This window comes from Macaca thibetana, chromosome 2 (assembly GCF_024542745.1).
Source record: "Macaca thibetana thibetana isolate TM-01 chromosome 2, ASM2454274v1, whole genome shotgun sequence".
Classification (NCBI taxonomy): Eukaryota; Metazoa; Chordata; class Mammalia; order Primates; family Cercopithecidae; genus Macaca; species Macaca thibetana.
This window is the reverse complement of record NC_065579.1, coordinates 123,361,721-123,386,316: the sequence shown is the minus strand read 5'-3', so window position 1 is coordinate 123,386,316 and position 24,596 is coordinate 123,361,721. Positions and strand designations below refer to the sequence as shown.

The 24,596-nt window shown below is 41.2% G+C and overlaps 2 protein-coding genes across 7 annotated transcripts in view; one reads left to right on the top strand and one right to left on the bottom strand.

Annotated features, from left to right (window-relative positions):
• ARL6IP5 (ADP ribosylation factor like GTPase 6 interacting protein 5) overlaps positions 1–24,596 on the bottom strand; it is an 808,776-nt gene that overhangs the window by 95,986 nt on the left and 688,194 nt on the right. The window lies entirely within an intron of this gene.
• Positions 1–24,596, top strand: part of EOGT (EGF domain specific O-linked N-acetylglucosamine transferase) — a 40,696-nt gene that overhangs the window by 3,769 nt on the left and 12,331 nt on the right. For 3 of the 5 annotated variants that reach the window (XM_050781294.1, XM_050781293.1, XM_050781295.1), the window contains 13 exons: positions 349–572; positions 1,660–1,760; positions 2,373–2,481; positions 4,973–5,067; positions 5,711–5,815; positions 9,282–9,388; positions 12,924–13,027; positions 17,215–17,268; positions 19,146–19,199; positions 22,022–22,114; positions 22,474–22,545; positions 22,673–22,759; positions 23,532–23,600. In XM_050781294.1, coding sequence (XP_050637251.1) covers positions 363–572; positions 1,660–1,760; positions 2,373–2,481; positions 4,973–5,067; positions 5,711–5,815; positions 9,282–9,388; positions 12,924–13,027; positions 17,215–17,268; positions 19,146–19,199; positions 22,022–22,114; positions 22,474–22,545; positions 22,673–22,759; positions 23,532–23,600 — 1,260 coding nt within the window. In that variant the 5' untranslated portion in view covers positions 349–362. The remainder of the gene's footprint in view (positions 1–348; positions 573–1,659; positions 1,761–2,372; positions 2,482–4,972; positions 5,068–5,710; positions 5,816–9,281; positions 9,389–12,923; positions 13,028–17,214; positions 17,269–19,145; positions 19,200–22,021; positions 22,115–22,473; positions 22,546–22,672; positions 22,760–23,531; positions 23,601–24,596) is intronic. The other 2 variants (XM_050781296.1, XM_050781297.1) reach the window with 2 other exon arrangements.

The window sequence follows — 24,596 nt, the reverse complement described above, 5'->3', positions numbered from 1 at the left end:
CAGGAAAAGTTTGCTGGCCCCTAGTTGGTTTGAGTCACAGGCCCAGTCATCCGCTGAAGTTGTTTATTTATTTGATTGCTTGTTTACGACAGTCGTACTAGGTTTAAAGGCACCATGAGAGCCAGGCTCTTTCTTGTTTTGTTCACCTCTGTATACCCATTTGCTAATGTGGTGCCTGGCACCAAGCAAGTGCTAAAAGAAAATTTAACAAAGGAACATTACACAGTGGGATAGCAAAGTGCTTTGTAATTATACTTAGCTCTTGACCCTTTGTTGTTGTTGTTGTTGTTGTTGTTTTGGCTTTTAAAGGAAATTTGTTAACAAAGATGTCTTCAATTTGATCTCTAGGTTTGCAGGTTGCTATGTTAATGTTGTTTGTCTTTGGAGTCTTACTTCATGAAGTCCCACTGAGTGATCAGAATGAAGCTCCTCCTAACACTCACAGCATTCCAGGCGAACCTCTGTATAACTATGCCAGTATCCGCTTGCCGGAGGAGCACATTCCCTTCTTTTTGCACAACAATAGGCATATTGCCACTGTCTGTAAGAAAGACTCTCTTTGTCCATATAAGGTAGGTATTATTTCTTCTTTCCTTATTTTTATGAGGATGCAATTTTGGCTGGCTTACTGGTTCTGCTTTATAACCTGAAGCTGAAGGTAGAATTCTAATTTTTGGTTGTCACTGTATAAGTTAATCATTGTTTCAGTTTCATATAATACTTCTAAGTGACTAAACTGCTTAAAATTATGTCCCATTCGTAAGAGAGAAATTTAAAATCGAAATCACTTCTAAAACAAGTTTACTATTTGTAAACTCTGTAAAGAAGCAATTAGATTTTATGCAGGAAAGAACATCTTGTTTAAAGTAACTAAAGAATTTCACACCTCTTCTTTCTTAAATGGCACATAAGAGGATCGCTTAGCACTTAATTTCAGTAATGACACCTCAGCCTCTGACTCCACATAATTAAGCCTGTTACTGTGGCTTTCTTTCTGTTTTAGAGGAGTTGGAAAGGTCTCAAATAGGAGCCCATTAAGACATCTCACAGGGCCTCAGAGATCAAAGCTGGGCATTGTGAGACACTTCCTTTCCCATGGTGCTGGCACAGGAAGCATATGGAAAAGCAGACTTGGGAACCAGACCAGCATCGCTCCTGGGGCCGTGCAGAAGAGCATTCTGAGCTCCTTGTCCAGCAGCAGCTGGGTGGTTCCCAAGGGTGGCAGAGTTGTCCACGTGTTGTGGGGTCTCTGCTGATCTCGATTGCTGAGTAAAGTTGCTGATTCATTCACTTTAGCTGTGATTCCTTTGGTAGCACAAATTCCAGTTTATATGTCTTTTAGGGACTGATTTTAGAATCTGCTTGCTCACTGAGAAAGGCAGTTTCTTAAGCTACTTCAAGAAATTCAAATTCAAGTGGTCTTTGAGCATCTAGGTAAAGCCCAGACTTTTGGTTAGGGGACAGATATGGTGGGGGTGATAAGGAAGGAGGATTGTTAAGAACCTTGAGACTGCTCTTTTTAGAATTAACTGTAAGTTTTAAATTTATTATGATAAGATGACATATTATAAAAGGTAAATATGAATGCTCTATAATGATTTGTTTTCTTAATGGAAAAATGTCAGAAGAAGGGAAATCAATGTAAGTTTTATGTTCTAGAAACACCTAGAAAAGCTAAAGTACTGCTGGGGTTATGAGAAATCCTGTAAACCAGAGTTCAGGTTTGGTTACCCAGTTTGCAGCTATGTCGACATGGGATGGTAAGTTTCCATATGGAATACCCTCTTCAAGTCTTCTTCTTTCTATACAGTGTATGTTGATGCCCTAATTTCTAGCTGGATTCTTTTGGTTTTAGATAGTAATTCAGTTAGATATTAATTTGCTTACACAGTCATGAATTCAACTTGACTATTGCACACTGGGATAGGAATATCTGTCATTTCCTCTGCCAGAGGGAGAAACAGCCGGGACCATAGATGATGTTTTCCCCCAGTGCATACTAAAAAGATAAATGGATGGTTTCCTCTTGATTCTTCCTGGGAGAATTAAGTGTAATTAGTACTTCTAATACATGCAGTGTTAATGTGGTAAAGAAAACATAGTAATTAAGAATGCATCATTGTCTTCAGTTTCAGGGGATAACTTCATACATGTCTGTTACATATTTTTATGATAAGGGAATAATTCTGTAAATAACTTAGTTTGGCAATTTCATATAGTGAAGCATAGTTTTGGAAAAACTATGATGATAGTATACTGTAACAAAATTAAAGTAATAAGGAACCTTTAGCATTTTAACCTTTAGAATAAAAATTCAAGGTCCAAAAAAAGTAAAAAGAAAAAAACCACAGAATATTTTTGTTTGCAAATAGGACGGACACTCTTGAGTCAGCTGAGGACATATTCTGGAAACAGGCTGACTTTGGATATGCCAGAGAGAGGCTGGAGGAGATGCATGTGCTCTGTCAGCCTAAGGAAACGGTGGGTATTTCGCTCCTTACTAAATAAGCTTGTTTATTTAATTTTAATTTTATTTATTTTTGAGACGGAGTCTCTCTCTGTTGCCCAGGTTGGAGTGCAGTGGCACAATCCTGGCTCACTGCAACCTCTGCCTCCCGAGTTCAAGGGATTCTCCTGCTTCAGCCTCCCGAGTAGCTGGGATTACAGGCGTGTGCCACCCCTCCCAGCTGATTTTTGTATTTTTAGTAAAGACAGGGTTTTGCCATGTTGCCAGGCTGATCTCGAACTCCTGACCTCAACGGATCCGCCCACCTCAGCCTCCCAAAGTGCTGGGATTACAGGCGTGAGCCACTGTGTCCAACCAAGCTGTTTTATTTTTGTTATTTATTGATTATTGATTTTTAATATTTATCATTTAGGTTGTAATGTAAAAATAAGATAGACGGCACTATGAAAGGAATTCCTCACTCTCACTTAGTTATTGGCTTAGAATTTTATGTAACTTTCCTAAATAGGTTGTTCTCTTTCCTTTGGAAACCCTGTCCTCCTTATCCCACGTTTATCAGATAGTCATATTTTAAGACAGTTGAAATATTTTTAGGTTTAGAATCTTTCCCCCAAACATATGCTAAAGAAGAGAAGTTGATAAATTGCATCTTTACAAATTTATTCTCAGATAGTTTGGGACAGATGATATAATACCACCATACCGCTCTATGTTTGCCCAGAGCTTTACAGTTTGCAGAAAGCTTTTATGTATGTTATCTGGTTTGATGCTCATAAGCGTTATAGCAGATACTACTGATGCCACTTTATCAGTGTGCAAAACAGGATCCTCAGAGGAGTTAAGCAACTTCTCCAAGACTGCACAGCTGCCCTTTAGAGTTAATTATACATCTAGGATTAAAATGCAGGTTTTTTCCAGTTTACTTTCAACCATACCATATTGTACCTCAGTGGATCAGATAAACACGTTGTCCAGAGGTGGTTTGGGGTAGTAAATACAAGAGCAGGCTCTCAACTACAACTCAGATCCTGAGTCTTGGACAAGGTACTTAGGCTTTCCTTGTTTCAATTTCCTCTGCCTTAAAGCCATGCCCATTATGTAGTATATGGTAAGGAAGAACTGAGGTTCTGCAGATAAAAATGCTCAGTGCAGCAGGGCCTGATTCCCAGCAAAGGGCTCAGCATTATTTTTTAAAGGTTGGTGAAGTTGTAAGCACTTACGATTAAGGTACACTATTCTTTAACTCAATGATCCTGAACCCTGAGTCTCTAACATCTCAGGGGTCTCCAATCTCCAACCACACTGGGGACCTAAAATATTTTTTAATTTACTCACATTCAAAAACTGATTATATGCTTTATAGAGCTATTGGGGGGTGTCACGTCATAGAGCTTTGAGCATTCTAGCAAGGAGAATGAGGCCTGAGGATGTGAGGCATGCCATTAAACTGCACGGCTGCAGGGTATCTTTAACAGAGTTCTGTTCTGTCTTGCACACTTGGCTCAAGTCTAGCTGTTCACGTGGAAAAGGCAAGAGAAGAATGACAACCCCTATCTTGCACGCCTCTTTCAAGATGGCTTGTAGAATGTTCTTTTGGCTAAGATTTACCTTGATTTGCTTTGTGCTAGCAGAGTATGATCCTTGTCTTAGTTGTTTGGGCTGTTATAACAAAATACCATAGACTGGGTGGCTTCTAAACAATATCATCACATTGGGGGTTAGAATTTCAACATATGAATTTGGCAGAGACACAAACATTCAGTCCATTGCAATCTTTTACCAACTACAGACTCCAAAACGCCATGCAGGTCAAGATTAAGGCTTTGTGTTCATTGGGAGTTATGGGAAAAACAATGAAAATGACATTTAAATCGATAAATAAAACCCAGAGCAGATAAAAGTTTTTGAAGCTCTCAGCACAACCCAGATTGGTTGAAATAGAATCAGACTCTGGTAGCTGACTCTTCAATTCCTTTCTTCAATTATTTAGAAAATATTGCCCTCATGTTGCTGTTGAGATAGAGGCTCCCACAAGCTTTACGGTTTGCAGAAAGTACCTCTTATTAAAACTGGCAAACTTCCCTCCCCGCTTTTAATGTCTCTTACGTGTGCATTTTTCCTTGTTTCTTTTGGCTTGCTTTTGAAAGCTGCTTTTTCACGTAGCTGTGGGGGTAGTAGTACTGTTTCTGGGTGCTTTTTTTTCTTTTAAAGGGGACTGAACTGAGCCACCTCTACAGCTCTTGGTTTTAAAATTTGAGGTGACAGATTGTTTGGGAGTTCTCCATAGTACCTTAAAAGTGGGAAACTGGCAAAAGTGTGCTTGGCCAGGGTCAGCTGGGAAGAAGAAAATATCCTTCAGCAGATGCAGTCTTTGGAGAGCTTTCCTTGTCACGTCGTGTGGTTCGAACGTGAGGGTATCCATGCTGTCAACATGTCCAGCAAGTCTGGGTGAGTCTTTGCTGTGTTAATACTTATGGTTACTTTTTTCTTTTACACAACCTTCAGAGTGACTCAAGTCTGATGTGTTCCCGTTATCTTCAGTACTGCAGAGCAACCAATCTCTACCTTGATTTAAGAAACATCAAGAGAAATCATGACAGGTACTTAAGTGGTTAATGTTAACATCTAATATAAATTGTGAAATATTTTCAGATCCAGGGATTTTTTTTTTTTTTTTTTTGAGACAGGGTCTTGCTCTGTTGCCCAGGCTGAAGTGCAGCGGTGTAATCATGGCTCACTGCAGCTGTGACCTCCCAAACCCAAGTGATCCTCCCACTTGAGCCTCTCAAGTAGCTGGGACTACAGAAGTGCACCACAAAGCTTGGCTAGTTTTTTAATTTTTGAAGAGATGGGGTCTCCCAGCATCGCCCAGGCTGGTCTAAAACTCCTGAGCTCAGGTGATCCCCCCACCTCAGCCTCCCAAAGTGCTGGGATTATAGGTGTGAGCCACCAGGTCTGGCTGAAGGGATATTTCTTGAATTTGTTTTTGATGATATGGCAGAGGGGTTGGGGAATGGATGGGGGATGGATGACTCAGATCGCATCGCAAAGTTGGGTTGTAGATACATTAGGTCCTGATATGATTCTGTTACTTTCATATACACTTGAAATTTTCTATTATAAATAGTTGAATTCTTTTAAAAAATTGAGTTTGGAAGTTGGTAACCCTCTTTAGTTACAACCCACGTGCTTGGGTCGTGAAGAAATTTTCTGAACTCTCCTTAATGTTTTGTTTTACACCAGATTTAAGGAGGACTTTTTCCAGCGTGGTGAAATTGGAGGGCACTGTCAACTTGACATCCGTACATTGATGTCTGAAGGTCAGCGCAAAAGCCCTCTGCAGTCATGGTAAGATATTTTTAACATATCTGTTTCAGAAATATTTGCCGTTATTTTTGGCACTTGCAGATATTAATGGGGACTCTCAAATGGAAAATGTTACTTCATTTGTACATAATTTGGCATGAGCTTCTGGGAAGTGACAGAAACCGAGTGAATCCCTCAGCTGCATCTGAATTAAATATGTGTTTATAATAGTAGATATAGTACTTACTGTTTGCTAATGAAAGAAAAAATCAGCTCAAAAATCCATTTTTATTAACTCACAATTGCTGAGTTTTATTCACTTACAAAGTCACATAGGTTACTTACATAATGTTAATTTTTAAGGTCAAACGTCCATGCCAAGGCCAGGAATGGTGGCTCATGCCTATAATTGCAGCACTTTGGGAGGCCAAGGTAGAAGTATTCCTTGAGCCCAGGAGTTCAAGGCCAGCCTGGGCAACATGATGAGACCTCATCTCTAAAAAATAAAAATGTCTTTTGGGGAACACATTTAAAAAACAATACACATATATTAAAATATGTAACAAGCATACAGAAAAAGGTACAGTTTGGATTGTGAAAAAGTGAACCCACCCATGTAACTTTTACCCAGGTCCAAAAATAGAACATCGTGCGCACCTCAGGCTCCCTTCCAGGCTCTACCCCCATCCCCCTCTCCAAAGGTAAATGCTACTCTGACTGTTAACATCATTGGCCAGCTTTTTGAATTTAAAAAATTTTTATTTTAAAATAATTTTAGACTCATAGAAGTTTAAAAATAGTATGTATTAGTCCGTTCTCAAGCTACTATAAGGATATACCCAAGACTGAGTAATTTTTAAAGGAAAGAGGTTTAATGGACTGACAGTTCCACATGGCTGGGGAGGCCTCACAATCATGGTAGAAGGCAAAGGAGGAACAAAGGTATGTCTTAAATGGCAGCAGGCAAGAGAGTGTGTGCAGAGGGAAATGCCCTTTATAAAACCATCAGATCTTGAGAACAGCACAGGAAGAACCCACCCCCATGACTCAGTTATCTCCCACTGGGTCCCTCCCATGATGGGAGCTACAGTTCAAGATGAGATTTGGGTGGAGACACAGCCAAACCATATCATAGTACAAGGAGAACTTGTACATTGTCTAATTCCCTGAGCTTCCTCTAATGATAATATCTCATATAACCGTGGCACAATGATCACAACAATGAAATTGACATTGGTACAGTAGTATTAACTTGTGCAGGTTTCACCAGCAATTACCTGCACTCATTAAAATTTTATCATGTGTGTAGGTGCGGGTGTGTAGGTAGGGAGCGGTAGAGGAAGGGGGAGGGGGAGGTGGGGGTGGGGACCACCATAATCAGGATGCAGTATCGTTCCATCATCCCAAAGAAACTCTCCTGCTACTCCTGTATAGTCACATAGGTTACTTACATAATGTTAATTTTCAAGGTCAAACGTCCATGCCAAGGCCAGGAATGGCAGCTCATGCCTATAATTGCAGCACTTTGGGAGGCCAAGGCAGAAGTATTACTTGAGGCCAGGAGTTCAAGACCAGCCTGGGCAACAGGATGAGAACTCATCTCTAAAAAATAAAAAATAAAACATAATTAGCTGGGTGAGGTGGCACGCCACTATAATCCTAGCTACTTGGGAGGCTGAGCTGGGAGGTTTGCTTGAGCTCAGGAGGTTGAGGCTGCAGTGAGCTATGATTGTATCACTGCACTCCAGCCTGGGTGATGGACCAAGACCCTGTCTCAAAAAAAAAAAATTCATGTTGAGCAAACCCTTTTTTTTTCCTCAAAGAGGCCTCACTGCCTGGCTGCAGATCATTCAGAATAATAATCTACCACACATTTATCTGGCATTTTGCAGTCTGCAATGCAGTCTCTCAAGTCACTTAGCAGACTTTTACAAGAGGTAGTTTCTATAATCAAGTGGGCTTTTTGATTCCTGATACTTTTTGATATTTGATTCCACATGGTAGTTGCACAGGGCTTAATTGTATTAGTTACTTATTGCTGTGTGACAGGTTATTCCAAAGTGTACCCTAGGGTATATTTGTATTTATTACCTATTGTGTATAACAAATCACTCTAAAATTTAGCAGCTTAAAATACAGACATTTATTATCTCACAATACTTCTGAAGGTCAGGGTTTGGGAGCAGCTTGGCTGAGTTGGCCAGGGCTGTAGACATCTCTAGACTCAACCTGGGCCTGGGGAATCTGCTGCTAAACTCACTCAGGTTGTTGTTGTAAGCCTTGTCTCCTCTTGGCCAGGGACTTCAGTGTTGATCATATGGGCCTCTCCCTACTGCTGCTCACAGCATGGCTCCTGGCTTTCCCAGGAGCACATGGTCTGAGGGAGTACATGCTCTGAGATGGAAGCCACAGTACTTGTATAACTTAATCCCAGAAGTGTCCTACCATCAGTTCTGCTGTATTCTGCCTGTTAGGAGTGAGTCACTAAGTCCAGCCCACTCTTAAAGGGAGGGAATTAACTTCTTCCTCTTGAAGAGAGAGGTTTTAAAGAGTTTGTAGACCTATGTTTGAAACCACCACGCTATGTTGGCATTGTGTTTTAAAAGGATCTATTTGGTATTTGTTTTACATGAGGTATGATCTTAAGGAAGAGGTACAGATGATTCATGCTTGGGATTGTCTTCTTTTGTTTGGAAGAAAATTGTGCTGTGTGGCTTCCAAAGATGTTTTCCAAGAGATAAACTTCCTTTCTTCTGGGACGCTTAGCTGTCTCTGCTGTCTTTCTGAGGCACTGGGTGATTCTTGGAATGCTGTCTCTCAGAATCCAAGAAGTCTGTCAAGAGTTCCTCTGGCTCATTGTTCTTTTTGAGCCTCGTTGGGAAATCTTTTGAGTCTTCTCCTTTTACTGGTAGGTTATTTAGACAACCCAATATATAAATATCTTCTTTGTGTGGTAAGTTCCCAGTCTAACTATCTTGCACATAAGACTGAATTTTAAAATAATTTTTGTTCCTTGTCATTTTTTTTTTTTTTTTTTGAGATGGAGTCTTGCTCTCTTGCCCAGGCTGGAGTGCAGTGGCGCAGTCTTGGCTCACTACAAGCTCCGCTTCCCGTGTTCAAGCGATTCTCCTGCTTCAGCCTCCTGAGTAGCTGGGACTACAGGCTCTCACCACTATGCCCAGCTAATTTTTGTATTTTTAGTAGAGATGGGGTTTCACCATGTTGGCCAGGATGGTCTTGATTTCCTGACCTCGTGATTGGACTGCCTCTGCCTTCCAAAGTGCTGGGATTACAGGCGTGAGCCATCGCACCTGGCGTGTTCTTTGTCTTAACATTAAAATTGATATCAACCTATATAAATGTAAGTTTTAGAAGTTACAGGTGTCCATAGGAGTGTCTCTAGCAACTAGAGGTAAAATCTGCCTAATGAACAGATCCTAAGTTACAATGTTGTAATAGGAAGTTTGGGAGAATCAGTTTAAAGTCATATCCTAATTCATAATTTCAGGTTTGCTGAGCTACAAAGCTATACTCAGCTCAACTTCACACCTATAGAAGATGCTAAATGTGACATTGTCATTGAAAAACCAACATATTTCATGAAATTAGATGCAGGTGAGAAGTTAATTTGTCTGTTATTTGTGTATTTGTTAATGAGACGTTATTCCTTTTTTTGGATGCAGTAATTCTCTATGAATTTTTTGGAGGCAGTATGACAAACAGTAGATTTGTTTTTTTGCTTTCTTCTCTGATGTAGTAGTTGAACTAGTTTGAACTTCCCATTATTTTACACGTTTGGCATTTTAGAAGAAACCTTCACATTTGTATCAAAGGACTTAACCAAAATCAAAGAATGAGAGATGAAGGCATATTTATGCTTTTGTAACTAAATTTACCCCATCTCGTTTCTCTAATCACTTGATTTAGATGGTCTTTCATTAAAAGATGTTTAAAATCAAAAGCCGGACTGGGCGCGGTGGCTCACGCCTGTAATCCCAGCACTTTGGGAGGCACAGGCAGGCAGATCATGAGGTCAGGATATCAAGACCATCCTGGCCAACATGGTGAAACCCCATCTCTACTAAAAAAATACAAAAAATTAGCTGGGTGTGGTGGTGGGCGCCTGTAGTCCCAGCCACTCAGGAGGTTGAAGCAGGGGAAACACTTGAACCCAGGAGGTGGAGGTTGCAGTAAGCCAAGATCGCGCCACTGCACTCCAGCCTGGCGACAGAGCAAGACTCCGTCTTAAAAATAAAAAATAAATTTAAAAAAATATTAAAATCCATGTGTATAGTATGGGTGGGAAAGAAGTGTCCATGACCTGTGCTAGCAAACCTTCTATGTAATTTCCATGACTAAAGTGAACTTAAAATTCTTCTGGAAGTTACCAGTGTAATTTATTCTTGAAATAAGATTAAAATTATTTTATCATTTATACTTATAGCCTCTTTCTCAGCTTGCAAGTAGAGCTTTAACTTTGTGAACTAGTTACACTGGAGAGGAGAAACACAGATTGTACTATATTGTCTCTCTCATTATGAGAGACAAGGAATACTGTGCTAGATCATATCAAAATTCATGAGAGGTTGGGTTTACAGTGAAATATAGAGAGCCTCTGTCACACATATTTCAGAATTACTATAATTTATTGATCATAGTTTTAATGTGCTCTGCCTTCTGAAGTCATAATTCTTGTATTACAGAGTATTAAATTCAGAAATCAGACAAGTTTAGATTTTTGAACTAAGAGCAAGTAAAAATGCTATGTTCCAGGTTTTGACTCGTTTTTAAAATATGAAGATTAAAAAGGGGCAAAGAAAACACTGAACTGCCTGTAAAAGTGGCAAATATGTGTGAGCTATTAAATTTATGCAGATACTTATACAATAAAGTATATAAAGTGAGAATAATAGGCTAGAGTAGACATGTCCCATTTCTTTCCTATATTCATAACTCTACTTTTTTTCTTCTAAATTATGCTGTCTTCCAATTTTACTTTTCTTTCTTTAGAGACAGAGTCTTGCTCTATTGCCCAGGCTGGAGTACAGTGGCATGATCACAGCTCACTGCAGCCTCAACCTCCTGGGCTCAAGTGATCCTCCCACCTTGGCCTCCCAAGTAGCTGGGACCACAGGCATGCACCACCATGCCTGGCTAATTTTTAAAATATTTTTTTAGAGACGGGATCTCACTAGGTTGCTCAGGCTGGTCTTGAACTCCTGGGCTTAAGTGATCCTCCTGCCTTGGCCTCCCAAAGTTCTGGGATTACAGGTGTGAGTAACTGTGCCTGGTTCAGTTTTCCTTTTCATGTTAACTTGTACCTTAGGAAAATGAGAATTCTACAGATCAAGACTCTTTAGGGGGCACATTCCTCAAGGATGGAGCTTATGTTTTCTTCTCTGTTTATAAATTCTTGCAGCCCCAAGCACTGATTGGTGCCTGCTGCATTCCTCAGTAACTGTTAGGAACTCACTAAACGTTATGTGAAAGAGCTTGTGTGTGCTCTATGGCTAACTTGGGAAAAGAGGATGGATTCTGATAGAACTTTATTTTTCTTGTTAATTTGAAAATACATTCTTTGCCAGGTTTTTTTCTGGATGAAAAAATTAGCCCTTCCAAACAATCATCTAAGATAACCAGGCTGAAAAAAACAGAGTATTTTTATACTGTTATTTCTGGCACACAATGTTATTATTCACTGTGGGAATGAAGTCAGAATATTTTATGATTTCTGCTTTTGAGACTCCCTGTTTTTTTTTTACTTAACATTTTCCCACCTTTAAAATGCATGCTCTTAAGTGTCAGTTCTTGGAATTTCATCCCATTTAGATTTGTACATTTCCAGGATGAATATTGGGTCCTGCATACCTAAGTGGAGAGGGTGCACGTTCTGTTTCTTTTTAATGAGTGGAATGTGAACTTACAAATAGTGGCACCCACAGCCCTCTCCACTCTATCTGACCTAGTGGGATCCAGCTAGTCTTCATTCAGGTCTTCCTATGTGCCTGGCACTGGGATGGGTACTTTAAGATGTATTATCTTTGGGTTTCTCATAATAAAGCTGGCACTTAGGTAACTATTTCCCATTTCTATAGAGAAGCTAAAGCTTAGGGACTTGATGAACTCATCTAAGAATGTTGCACATGCATGGCTATGCTGGAATTCAGCTTCTTACTCCAGAATTCCTTCTTTTTCAATCAGAACACAAGACATTCACCTCTTTTATATGATAGTTGGTTAATGTTTTTCCCGGAATGATATATATAATAATTAAATAGGGAAAAAAGAGACAGGAATGAAAATTACCAAAATATTAGTTGCCATCATTGCCAATACTTCCATGATGAACAGATGTTGCTTAATTGCTTTTTTTTTTTCTTTTTCTTTCTTTTTTTTTTTTTTTTTTTTGGAGATCCGGTCTCACTCTGTCGCTCAGGCTGGAGTACAGTGGTGTGATCTTGGTTCACTGCAACCTCCGCCTCCCAGGTTCAAGCAAATTCTCTTGCCTCAGCCTCCTGAGTGGCTGGGATTACAGGCAGGCACCACCACGCCTGCCTAATTTTTGTATTTTTAGTAGAGACGAGATTTCACCATGTTGGCCAGGCTGTTCTTGAACTCCTGACCTCAAGTGATTGGCCTGCCTCAGCCTCCCAAAGTGCTATGATTACAAGTGTGAGCCACTGCGCCTGGCCCCTTAATTGACTTTAAAAAATAAACGATCAAGCTAGGCACGGTGGCACATGCCACCATAGCAAGACCCTACCCCTGATTAAAAAAAAATAAATAAAGTCAGAAGAAAGAATGAGTTGTCTTCCTGGCCCTGTAGTTCAACTCGGTTTTGAGTTAAATAGACCTACCTTGTTTTTTTCTGGAAACTTAATGATCACTTGTTACTTGGGATATATGGGGAAATGCATTCCTGATTTTAAATAACCAATTTTAGAGTGACTTTTGAAACCGATTCAGGCTGTAAATTGAGGACTACCTATGTATCTAGATCATTTCATGTTTGGAAAAACAAAACAGTTATTTTTCCCCCATTTATTTCAACTAAAATTCTCTTAAACCGTAAATAGATGGGATAGAATAAAACTTGCTTGATCATGTACTCTTTGGTGTTAATTAATGTAGTTTCATTTTCTAACACTAGGTGTTAACATGTATCATCACTTCTGTGATTTCATCAATCTTTATCTTACTCAGCACGTTAATAACTCATTCAGTACTGACGTGTACATCGTGATGTGGGACACTGTAAGTATGAATGTGCTCTCTGCTTCAGTACTGTCTTTCCCTTGTATTAGTGTGTGACTCTGATGTTGTGAAACAGAATTTTCAGACACATACTTTTCAATATACACTCCCGCGCATATGCGGATGGGTGCAAATGTATCTGTACATATATGTGTTGACATGTGCATATACATATAGGCAGATAGGTACGTATGTGTGTACCTTCGTTCTTTGAATTTTAGAATGAGGCAGTGGGGAAGGTTTCTTTCCCTTTCTGGATGGGTGGAGCTCCCAAGGCCAGAGATTTAGTGACTTTGGCTCAGTGTTCCTCTGGGACACACATATGAAAGACTGCCATTCAGCTGGGTGTGATGGCTCACACCTGTAATCACAGCACTTTGGGAGGCCGAGGTGGGTGGATCACTTGGGGCCAGGAGTTCGAGACTAGCCTGGCCAACATGGTGAAATCTTGTTTCTACTAAAAATACAAAAATTAGCCAGATGTGGTGGCACACACATGTAGTCCCAGCTACTCAAGAGGCTGTGGTCGGAGAATCACTTGAACCTGGGAGGTGGAGGTTGCATTGAGCCAAGATCATGCCACTGCACTGCAACCTGAGTGACAGAGCAAGACTCTGTCTCAAAAAAAAAAGGCTGTCGTTCACTCAACCTGTATAACCTTTGTTGGAAGTGCTTGCCTCTGTTTACTGTTTGACCTTTTGCATTTACTGTCTGCCTTTGCTTAATAGCAGCTTCCCCGTTACTATGTCCTTTGTGCTGAATTATGCTGTGAGTTTCAGCTCACTGTATAGGGCAGTTCTTAGGCATGCCCATAAATACATGCATTGAGTGACAACTGCTATTTATTTGTTTTTAGTGCAATCTTTTTTCCTTCTCTCTCTTTGCCTGCCTTTTCCCTGCTTCTTCCCATATTTGGCCCCTCCACCTGCTAAGGAAACCCCAAGATGTGCCCCAGAATCTTCAGCTCTGAAATGAGATAGTGAGATAATGACGCTTACCTAGGTGTCACTTTGAGAATGAACCATATAGTGAATGAACAGTCGCAATGCCTGGTACACAGTACTTGTGCTCTGAATGTTAACTGTGACAATTACAATAAGGAGAATAAATGGTTTGTAGTGTACATGAGAGAGGTTGCCTATACTGGGAAGTTGGAACACCTACCAAGGGGTCATATAAGGTTCCACTCAACATTCTGACTCACGACATTCATATGCTCGGCTCTTGATGTGAGTCTATTCAGGATGACATTGCAGGGGAACCACAGCTTGCTGGCAGGGCATCCTCAGGTGTTTCTTCCAGAGGGAGTGCTAGCAGTTCACACAGCACAGCTCAGGTGCAAGGAGACAAGATTCGCCTGGGGCAGGCACAGGCGATGCCTTGGCTTAAGAGCCTCATATCCTGTAGAGCCCAACATCTCCTGACACAACTGCATTGGCAAAGTCCCCAGGATCCCTGAAAGAGACATGCCTGGTTTCAGGAGTCAGTGTACTCAGGAAAGCTGGAACATGGCTTTCCCAGTCCAGATGCAATTTACCCATCAAGCATCTATCTGTTTAGATCAGAAGCAATGCTGCCTAGGTGCACGGTTGACACAAGCCATTGCCATTTCCAGAGAGCTGAGTTAGCTAGTTAACAGGAGGTCAAATTCTCATGCAGAAGGAGAGATAGTTTTGCTGACCCTTTTTTCACTGATAAGAGGCTTGTAGTAGAGCTGTGTAAAAAGGTTTTCAGGAAAACTGCTCCCTAGACTTTGAGTTAGATTTTGAAGTCTGATGAGACTATAATTCTTGGTATGTTAATACTTTCTTTTATTTTCCATCTATATACATTTACGTTTCCCTTTTGTATTTCAGTTTTGCTGCCACCACAGTTTCATTTCTTGGAAATGTTTTGTGAGCAAAGGGAACAACAGTCCCTTTCTTTTCTTCTTTTTGTATCAGTGAAGTCAGGCCACACTCAGCAGCCATTACAAGCCCTAAATTATTAATTCATGGTTGTTTTGCCCTTTTTAAACAAAATTATTTTTAAATTTTGTAATTAACATAAATTATGTTACTTCATTTCCTGCTCATGACCCCCCACGGACTTGAGTTTTCATTAGCTTATTTTACAGACAAGAGGCCGAGGCCTGAGCAGCAGGTGAGTGTTGTAAGATAATGCAGTCAGTGAGGGCAGAACCAAGGTTTCCATCCAGGCAGCCTGACCCCGGACCTGTGCTTGGACACCACAGTGCTGTGTCGTCTTCTTAAAGTCCTCTGAAGAGGACTGTACCTAAGTTGCCAAACTAAGTTGACAGAAATTTATCAGATGCCTTCCAGAAGCTTCCTTGTACCTGTTGCATGCTTTTCCACATCTTCCTCAAATGGACTGTTATAGTGAGCCAGCTTCTACAACCCTCCCCTTCTCTGTGGCTACTGGAGTAGGATGCACGGCCACCATGAAGACTCCAGGTTATTCAGTCTGCTGAGCATGAGACATGAGGGCAGTCTGACCTCCGCTCTGGCACAGATAGGCAGGATGGGGGTAGCCCAGTAGGGTGGCTGCTCGGTGTTACCCCCCCTCCTTTACCACTCCCTGTGCATCCATTTTAAACCTGCATTCTTGGTCAAAGAAGTCTTTGCCATTTACTAAGCCAGGTTCTCAGGACAGGCAGCTCTGCCAGATTGCTCCAGAAATCAGGCCCAGAGAAGATGGTAGGTTGGATGGGGATGGCACTAAGTAAGGGTTTGTGTGGCTGCTGTTTCCCTTTTGTTGGTAAGGCCTTAAATTAAGCAGCACTGTGACCTGCAGGCTGACTATGACATGAATCCTTCACAGTGGATAGTGTTGCCAGAGTCCTGATGGTTTTGGACGAGCAGTTTGCCCAGGGAAGAGCAGGGAGGTAGCTGTTACTGCAGTTCACATCTTGGTGATATTTTCCAAACTGTCCCCACAAGGAAGCCTATGGGGCCTTCCCTCTCCTCCTTGAAAAGCTCTGCAGTTTACTTCCTTCAGCATGTGGCATCCTCAGTGGGATGGGCAAGGCCACCAACCTGCAAACATGCATAAAGGGACCCATCTTCAGTTGCCTCTCTGGGCACAGCAGGGTTGCTCTTATCAAGCAGAATGAATAAAAGGAGAAATTACTGTAGGCTTTCCACATTTGCTTGTGCTGAGAAGTAGTATAGCTTTATGATTACTTTTTTTTTGTTTTTGAGACAGAGTCTTGCCTTGTCACCCAGGTTGAAGTGCAGTGTTGCAATCTTGGCTCACTGCAACCTTCGCCTCCCAGGTTCAAGTGATTCTCCTGCCTCAGCCTCCCTAGTAGCTGGGATTACAGTGTGTGCCACCATGCCTGGCTAATTTTTATATTTTCAGTAGAGATAGGGTTTCACTATGTTGACCAGGCTGGTTTTGAACTCCTGACCGTAGGTGATCTGCCTGCCTCGGCCTCCCAAAGGGCTGGGATTACAGATGTGAGCCACCATGTCCAGCCGTGATTACTTTTTTAATTATGAAAGTAATACCTGTTTATAATGAATTCAAACAACACAGAAGTATGCAAAGTTTTTTAAGAAGTCTCCTTCTTCCTCTCCAATTCCCTGTTCCCCCAAGGGTAACTGCAGTTGTATGTGAGTCCCTTGCAGGACTCTCTTTATTTTAATAAGTGCAAATATGTCACCAGGCTAAAGTCCAGGAATATGATCCTAGCTCACTGCAGCCTTGCTCTCCTGGGCTCAGGTGATCTTCCTGCCTCAGACTCCCAAGTAACTAGGACTATACGTGCATGCCACCATCCCTGGCTGTTCTTTTCCATAAATATGTTATATATATGTTATGACAATATATATATTGTCATAACATATATACATGGGTGTGTGTATATATAATATATATTACTGTCTTCTGATTTGACATCTGGCTAATTTTTTAATTTATTTTCTGTAGAGATGAGATCTTGTTATGGTACCCAGATTGGTCCTTGATATAGTTTGGCTGTGTCCCCACCAAATCTCAGCTTGAATTGTATCTCCCAGAATTCCCACATGTTGTGGGAGGGACCCGGGGGAGGTAATTGAATCATGAGGGCTGGTCTTTCTGGTGCTATTCCTGTGATAGTGAATAAGTCTCATGAGATCTGATGGGTTTATCAGGGTTTTCCGCTTTTGCTTCTTCCTCATTTTCCCTTGCCGCCACCATGTAAGAAGTGCCTTTTACCTCCCACCATGATTCTGAGGCCTCCCCAGCCATGTGGAACTGTAAGTCCAATTAAACCTCTTTTTCTTCCCAGTCTTGGGTATATCTTTATCAGCAGACTGAAAACGGACAAATGCAGTAAACTGGTACCAGTAGAGTGGGGTGTTGCTGAAAAGATACCCGAAAATGTGGAGGTGACTTTGGAACTGGGTAACAGGCAGCAATTGGAACAGTTTGAAGGGCCCAGAAGAAGACGGGAAAATGTGGGAAAGTTTGCAACATCCTGGAGACTTGTTGAATAGCTTTGTCCAAAATGCTGATAGTGAAATGGACAATAAAATCCAGGCTGAGTTGGTCTCAGATGGAGATGAGGAACCTGTTGGGAACTGGAGCAAAGGTGACTCTTGTTATGTTTTAGCAAAGAGAGTGGCAGTATTTTGCCCCTGCCCTAGAGATTTGTGGAACTTTAAACTTGAGAGAGATGATTTAGGGTATTTGGCAGAAGAAATTTCTAAGCAGACAACTATTCAAAAGGTGATTTGGGTGCTGTTAAAGACACTCAGTTTCAAAAGGGAAACGGAGCATAAAAGTTCAGAAAATTTGCAGCCTGACTGTGCAATAGAAAATAAAAACCTGTTTTCTGGGGAGAATTTCAAGTCGGCTGCAGAAATTTGCATAAATAGCAAGGAGCCTAATGTTAATTCCCAACACCGTGGGGAAAATGTCTTCAAGCCACGTCAGAAACCTTCATGGCAGCTGCTCCCATCACAGGTCTGGAGGCCTAGGAGGAAAAAGTGGTTTCGTGGGCTGGGCCTAGGGTCCCCATGCTGTGTGCAGCCTAGAGACTTGGTGCCCTGTGTCCTAGCCGCTCCAGCCATGACTGAAAGGGGCCAATGTACAGCTTGGGCTGTGGCTTCAGAGGGTGGAAGCCCCAAGCCTTGGCAGCTTTCATGTGGTGTTGAGCCTGTGGTGCACAGAAGTCAAGAATTGAGGTTTGGGAACCTCCACCTAGATTTCAGAAGATGTATGGAAATACCTAGATGCCCAGGCAGAAGTTTGCTGCAGGGGTGGGGCCCTCATGGAGAACCTCTGCTAAGGCAGTGTGGAAGGGAAATGTGGGGTTGGAGCCTCCACACAGAGTCCTTAGTGGGGTGCTGCCTAGTGGAGCTGTGAGAAGAGGGCCACCATTCTCCAGACCCCAGAATGGTAGATCCACTGACAGCTTGAACTGTGCACCTGGAAAAGCTGCAGATACTCAATGCCAGCCCGTGAAAGCAGCTGGAATGGAGGCTATACCCTGCAAAACCACAGGGGCAGAGCTGCCCAAGACTGTGGGAACCCACCTCATGCTTCAGCGTAACCTGGATGTGAGAGCTGGAGTCAAAGGAGATCATTTTGGAGTTTTAAAGTTTGACTGCCATGCTGGATTTCGGACTTGCATGGGCCCTGTAACCCTTTTGTTTTGGCCAATTTCTCCCATTTGGAACGGCTATGTTTACCCAATACCTATACCCTCATCATATCTAGGAAGTAACTAGCCTTCTTTTGGTTTTACAGACTCATAGGTAGAAGGGACTTGCCTTGTCTCAGATGAGACTTTGGACTCTGGACTTTTGGGTTAATGCTGAAATGAGTTAAGACTTTGGGGGACTGTTGGGAAGGCATGGCTTGTTTTGAAATGTAAGGACATGAGATTTAGAGGGGCCTGGGGCAGAATGATATGATTTGGCTATGTCCCCACCAAATCTCAGCTTGAATTGTATCTCCCAGAATTCCCACATGTTATGGGAGGGACCCGGGGGGAGGTAATTGAATCATGAGGGCTAGTCTTTCCCATGCTGTTCTCGTGATAGTGAATAAGTCTCATGAGATCTGATGGGTTTATCAGGGTTTTCCGCTTTTGCTTCTTCCTCATTTTCTCTTGCTGCTGCCATGTAAGAAGTGTCTTTCACCTCCCGCCATGGTTCTGAGGCCTCCCCAGCCATGTGGAACTGTAAGTCCAATTAAACTTTTTTTCTTCCCAGTCTCAGGTATGTCTTTATCAGCAGCGTGAAAACTGACTAATACAGTCTTGAACTCCTGGCCTCAAGTGATCCTCCCACCTCAGCCTCCCAAAGCACTGGGATTACAGCCATGAGTCACCATGCCTGGCCAATATGTTTATATTCTTGTGGAAAATACACTCTCTGTCTCATATTGCCACCTTAGTATTATCTCTGGAATGTCTTTTTAAGTCAGTACCTTTAGGGCTATCCTTGCTTTAGGTGTTATGTGGTATTCTGTTTAATGGATGTTTTGGAAGTTGGATGCATGCATCAGTGCATGTATTCATTTCCCACCCCACCGCCCCCCCATCACATTTGGTTTTGTTTCCAGTTCTTTGATATTTACTGAAATGTTACTGTAAACACATACATCCTTTCAATATACCTATATCTTCACATCCTCGTCCTAGCATTTCTGTAGGACAGATTCCTGTAAGTGGAATTTCTAAGTCATAGATTATGTGCATGTTTAAATTTGAGACACACTAAAGGAAATTTTGTGTCATCTTGAAGACTATCCAAATATTCTTCAACATGAGTGTAGGAAGAAGCCCCTCCTTCCCTCATGGTAGATAATTTGGACTTGGGAAACATGGAAAAGAAGCTTCTGGAAGTGGTTCTTATTAAATAATGTATGACTTCCCTGAGGAAGGATCGGTCAGGATTATAGTATTTTATTATTAAAATTTCCTTTCAAACATATCTTATTTTATCTGGAGTATTTTATCTCAGGAAACCATCCAGAATCACTTCTTTTAATTGCCCTTTATTTATTATTGAGCCAGAACAGGGACATTTCATTTTAGATGGTGTTGAGAAGGGCCTTTATTAGAATGGCATTGGAGGAACATGGAAAGAAGCCTTTTTTTTTTTTTTTTAATTTTCACGTCTAACAGATCTCAGTAACTTTGAAATAACTGCAGTATGTGCAACATAAAATTTTCAAAATCTGAGAAAATGCTATAAAGATAAAAAGACATGAACATAATGTCTATATATGAGCTTGAATGTAATGCTACAATGCATATTTCTGATTTCTGTTGGCTGAATTTTTCAATCTAAGTGAAACCATTTAAAAATTAATTGATCTTCTTCTTAGCTAATGGAGCTCGTAATTAACTACTTTTCAAAAGAGAAATGAGGCTGGGTGTGGTTTCTTTAATTCCAGCACTTTAGGAGGCCGAGGTGGGCAGATCACTTGAGCTCAGGAGTTTGAGACCAGCCTGGCCAATATGGTGAAACCCTGTCTCTATCAAAAAATACAAAAATTAGCTGGATGTGGTGGCGTGCGCCTGTAATCCCAGCTACTCGGGAGGCTGGGGCAGGAGAATTGCTTGAACTTGGGAGGCAGAGGTTGCAGTGAGCCCAGATCATGACATTGCACTCTAGCCTGGGCGACAGGGTGAGACTCCATCTCAAAACAAAAACAAAGCAAAACAAAAAACCAAAAAACCATGTGATTATACTAGAAAGAACTAATTCCCACTGAGAGGCAACTGTCAGATGGAGCTGGCAGCAAAGGCTAGGTTGAATCCCAGCTCTATAACTCAGCTGCTTTGCAGTATAGGCAAATGACTTAAAATTGTGTCTCAGTTTCCTCATCTGCAAAATAGGGAAAATGATATTATCTACTCATTAGGCTTGTGGGTGGCTTAATGTACATTAATAATGTCAAGTGCCCAAAACAGTGCCTGGAACACAGGAAGTGTGTAGGATGCTATTATTATTATATAAAGTTGTTATTGACACCATTAATATTAATCGGAAATTACCACTTTTTATTCACTAGTCAATGGGTGGGGGAATATTTCATAGAATTACATATATTATATATTTTTATTTTATTTTATTAGAGACAAGGTCTTGCTCTGTTGCCCAAGCTGGAGTATATGGCATGATCATAGCTCACTGCAGCCTTAAACTTCAAGGCTCAAGTGATCCTCCCACCTTTGCCTCCCAAAGTGCTGGAATTACAGGCATGAGCCACTGTGACCAGCCTTTATTTTTAATGTTAAAACTTTCTTTTTTTCTTTTTTTGAGACTGAGTTTCATTCTTGTTGCTCAGGCTGGAGTGCAATGGCATGATCTCGGCTCACTGCAACCCCTGCCTCCCGGGTTCAAGTGATTCTTCTGTCTCAGCCTCCCGAGTAGCTGGGATTACAGGCACATGCCACCAAGCCCAGCTAATTTTTGTATTTTTAGTCGAGACAGGGTTTCATCATATTGGTCAGGCTGGTCTTGAACTCCTGACCTCAGGTGATCTGCCTGCCTCAGCCTCCCAAAGTGCTGGGATTACAGCTGTGAGCCACTGCACCCAGCCAATGTTAAAACTTTGAACCCATTTTCTTGCTCTGAAATTTTTTTCTAAAGTATTTTTCATTCACCCTGATGGTTTTTGCACACTGAGCATAACAGAGTGTGTACAAACGGTGGCATATGTGTGTGTGGTGTGCATCTATAATTTGGATAAGATGTTCACAGGAAAAAACCCTGAACTACAACTTCAAAGACGTGAGAATAAAAGAAGTTTAGGTAGAAAAATGAAACACTGTTAATGGCTAAGAGTATAATTGTGATAATTATTTCTGATGATATTTCATGAAATTAGGCATTTGCTCTGGCCCAAGATGAAGATCCATTTTGCTTATACGGATTTTGTGTAGGATTGTTAGTTTTTAACACAAGCAAATTCAGGTATTTTGTTGCATCTTTGAAAAGTCATGTTGTATCCTTTCATTGCCCTAAAACCTTGTTTTGTTTCTACTTTCAGAGTTCTTACGGATATGGTGACCTATTCTCCGACACATGGAATGCATTTACTGATTATGACATTATACATTTGAAAACTTATGATTCCAAAAGGGTACTGGAAATTTTCCTGAAATGTTTGTGAATATCTCTTGAGTGCAGATGACTCACTCATAAAATAAACATTTATTATGAGTTCCTATTAGCCATTACCACTGATTTCTGAATTCTGAATTTCTTTTATTATAATTAGAATCCTCAGTGTTGTTAATCATGCAGCCTTTGAAAACTTTTTTCTATAATCTTTCCAAAAATATGAATTCTGTTCTCTTTGAATGAAATAGCGTGCTATTCAAACAATCTTAATGCAAAATGGAGATTAATTGAAATCAGTTTTTCAAAATTATACATGCTATTTTGGTGTGAAGGGTGCAAATTACATCCTCTTATCTTTTAATGTATCTTTGTTCTTAGGTATGTTTTAAAGAAGCTGTTTTTTCATTACTCCCCCGCATGAGGTATGGGCTGTTCTATAATACTCCTCTGGTAAGCATGCTGTCTACCATTAGCATTCATATTTACAGACATTATAACATTTATACATAACTTGACAGTATTTTAAATTATAATACAGAAGTATTCATTGTAATATCAACCAGTGTTTTTATTTTAGATATCTGGCTGTCAAAATACTGGACTATTCAGGGCATTTTCCCAGCATGTGCTACACAGACTAAACATCACACAAGAAGGACCCAAGGTAATGGATTCTGAGATGGGCTTGAGTTTTCTTCCCTAATAAAAGTTGATACCACCTTTTCAGAAACAGAAATAATCAGGAGACCATGTTTTCGTGTTAACATTTTCTGGGGAGGCCAAGGCAGGTGGATCACTTGAGTCCAGGATTTCAAGACCAGCCTGGCCAACATGGCAAAACCCCATCTCTGCAAAAAATACAAAAATTAGCTGGACGTGGTGGCACGTGCCTGTAGTCCCAGCTTCTCAGGAGACTGGGGCACGAGAATTGCTTGAACCCAGGAGGCAGAGGCTGCAGGGAGCCAAGACCATGCCACTGCACTTCTGCCTGGGTGACAGAGCAAGATGCTGTCCCAAAACAAAACCCAAAAACATTTTCTGACCTGGAGTCATCTGAAACCAGATGTCAAAAACCTGTAAAAGAGAAACTAAGGGATATTGCAAGAATGTGCTTCCTCGTGCCCTCCTTTCCCCCTTCATTGGCTATATCTCCCTCACCTCCACAAATATTCATTTAACTTACACAACCCCTGCCAAAAAATTCACCCACCCAACCAAACAGATAATGTAATGAACTGGTTTTTGCCTTCGGTGGTTGAAGTGGACACGTTTTTATTCTCTGAGAGTGGTGAAGGAATCAGGCTAAAAAAGAATAGTTCTATTAATGTATCCTGGTTGAGTTTCATCTCTTGGTGAAAATCACATTTTAGGTTCAGATGTTCATTCATCTACCCAGGCATATACAGTGTTATTTTACTATTTCATTTTGATTACAGGATGGAAAAATTCGAGTCACCATTCTTGCACGGAGCACAGAATACCGGAAAATCTTAAACCAAAATGAGGTTAGTTTTTGGTATGCGTTTTTAATGCCTTCATATTGAATTTATAAAGGAAATTGTGCTTTTTTTTTGCATTACAATTAAAAGCTTTGGTTTAGGCCAGGCGCGGTGGCTCAAGCCTGTAATCCCAGCACTTTAGGAGGCCGAGACGGGCGGATCACGAGGTCAGGAGATCGAGAGCATCCTGGCTAATCCGGTGAAACCCTGTCTCTACTAAAAAAATACAAAAAAAAAAACTAGCCGGGCGAGGTGACGGGCCCTGTAGTCCCAGGTACTCCGGAGGCTGAGGCAGGAGAATGGCATGAACCCGGGAGGCGGAGCTTGCAGTGAGCTGAGATCCGGCCACTGCACTCCAGCCTGGGCGACAGAGCAAGACTCCGTCTCAAAAAAAAAAAAAAAAAAAAAGAAAAGCTTTGGTTTAAAACTATTAGTTTTGAGAAAAGTTCGATGGCCTATACCCAGTTTATTTATTGGATTTGAATTTCTAGTGAGATTCACCAAACCAACCATGGACAAACTAGCTTTGCCTTATAGTAAATGTTCATCTGCATCAACTCAGCCTGGAGAAAGCTGTCTGAATCTTGCCTTGACTGCAGTAGAGGGCATCCAGACAAACAAGTAGCAAAAAGGCAAGACTTTCTTTTGCATAGTTGATGCAAAAGATGGTTGAGGCCATTAATCCTGTGGTATCAGCAGCAGATTCAGTTGGAAGAATCTCTATTCTGTTACATGACCATGTCTTAGAAACTGCATTTTCGGCATCCTGACTCATTGCAGTAGCACCAACTCATAAATTATATTTAACCTCAATGAGATCACCATGCAGGTCCACTACCTACAACATCATGGCCTGAAGGTAGCCTCTCAGTAGTAAGAATTTATTCTACAATAGTTAATTGAGCACCTGCTATGTGTCAGGCCATGTTCTAGGTCCTGGAGATAGAGTAGAGCAAAGATGGGGAAGGTGCCTGACCTCATGCAGCTTACACTCTAGAGGTG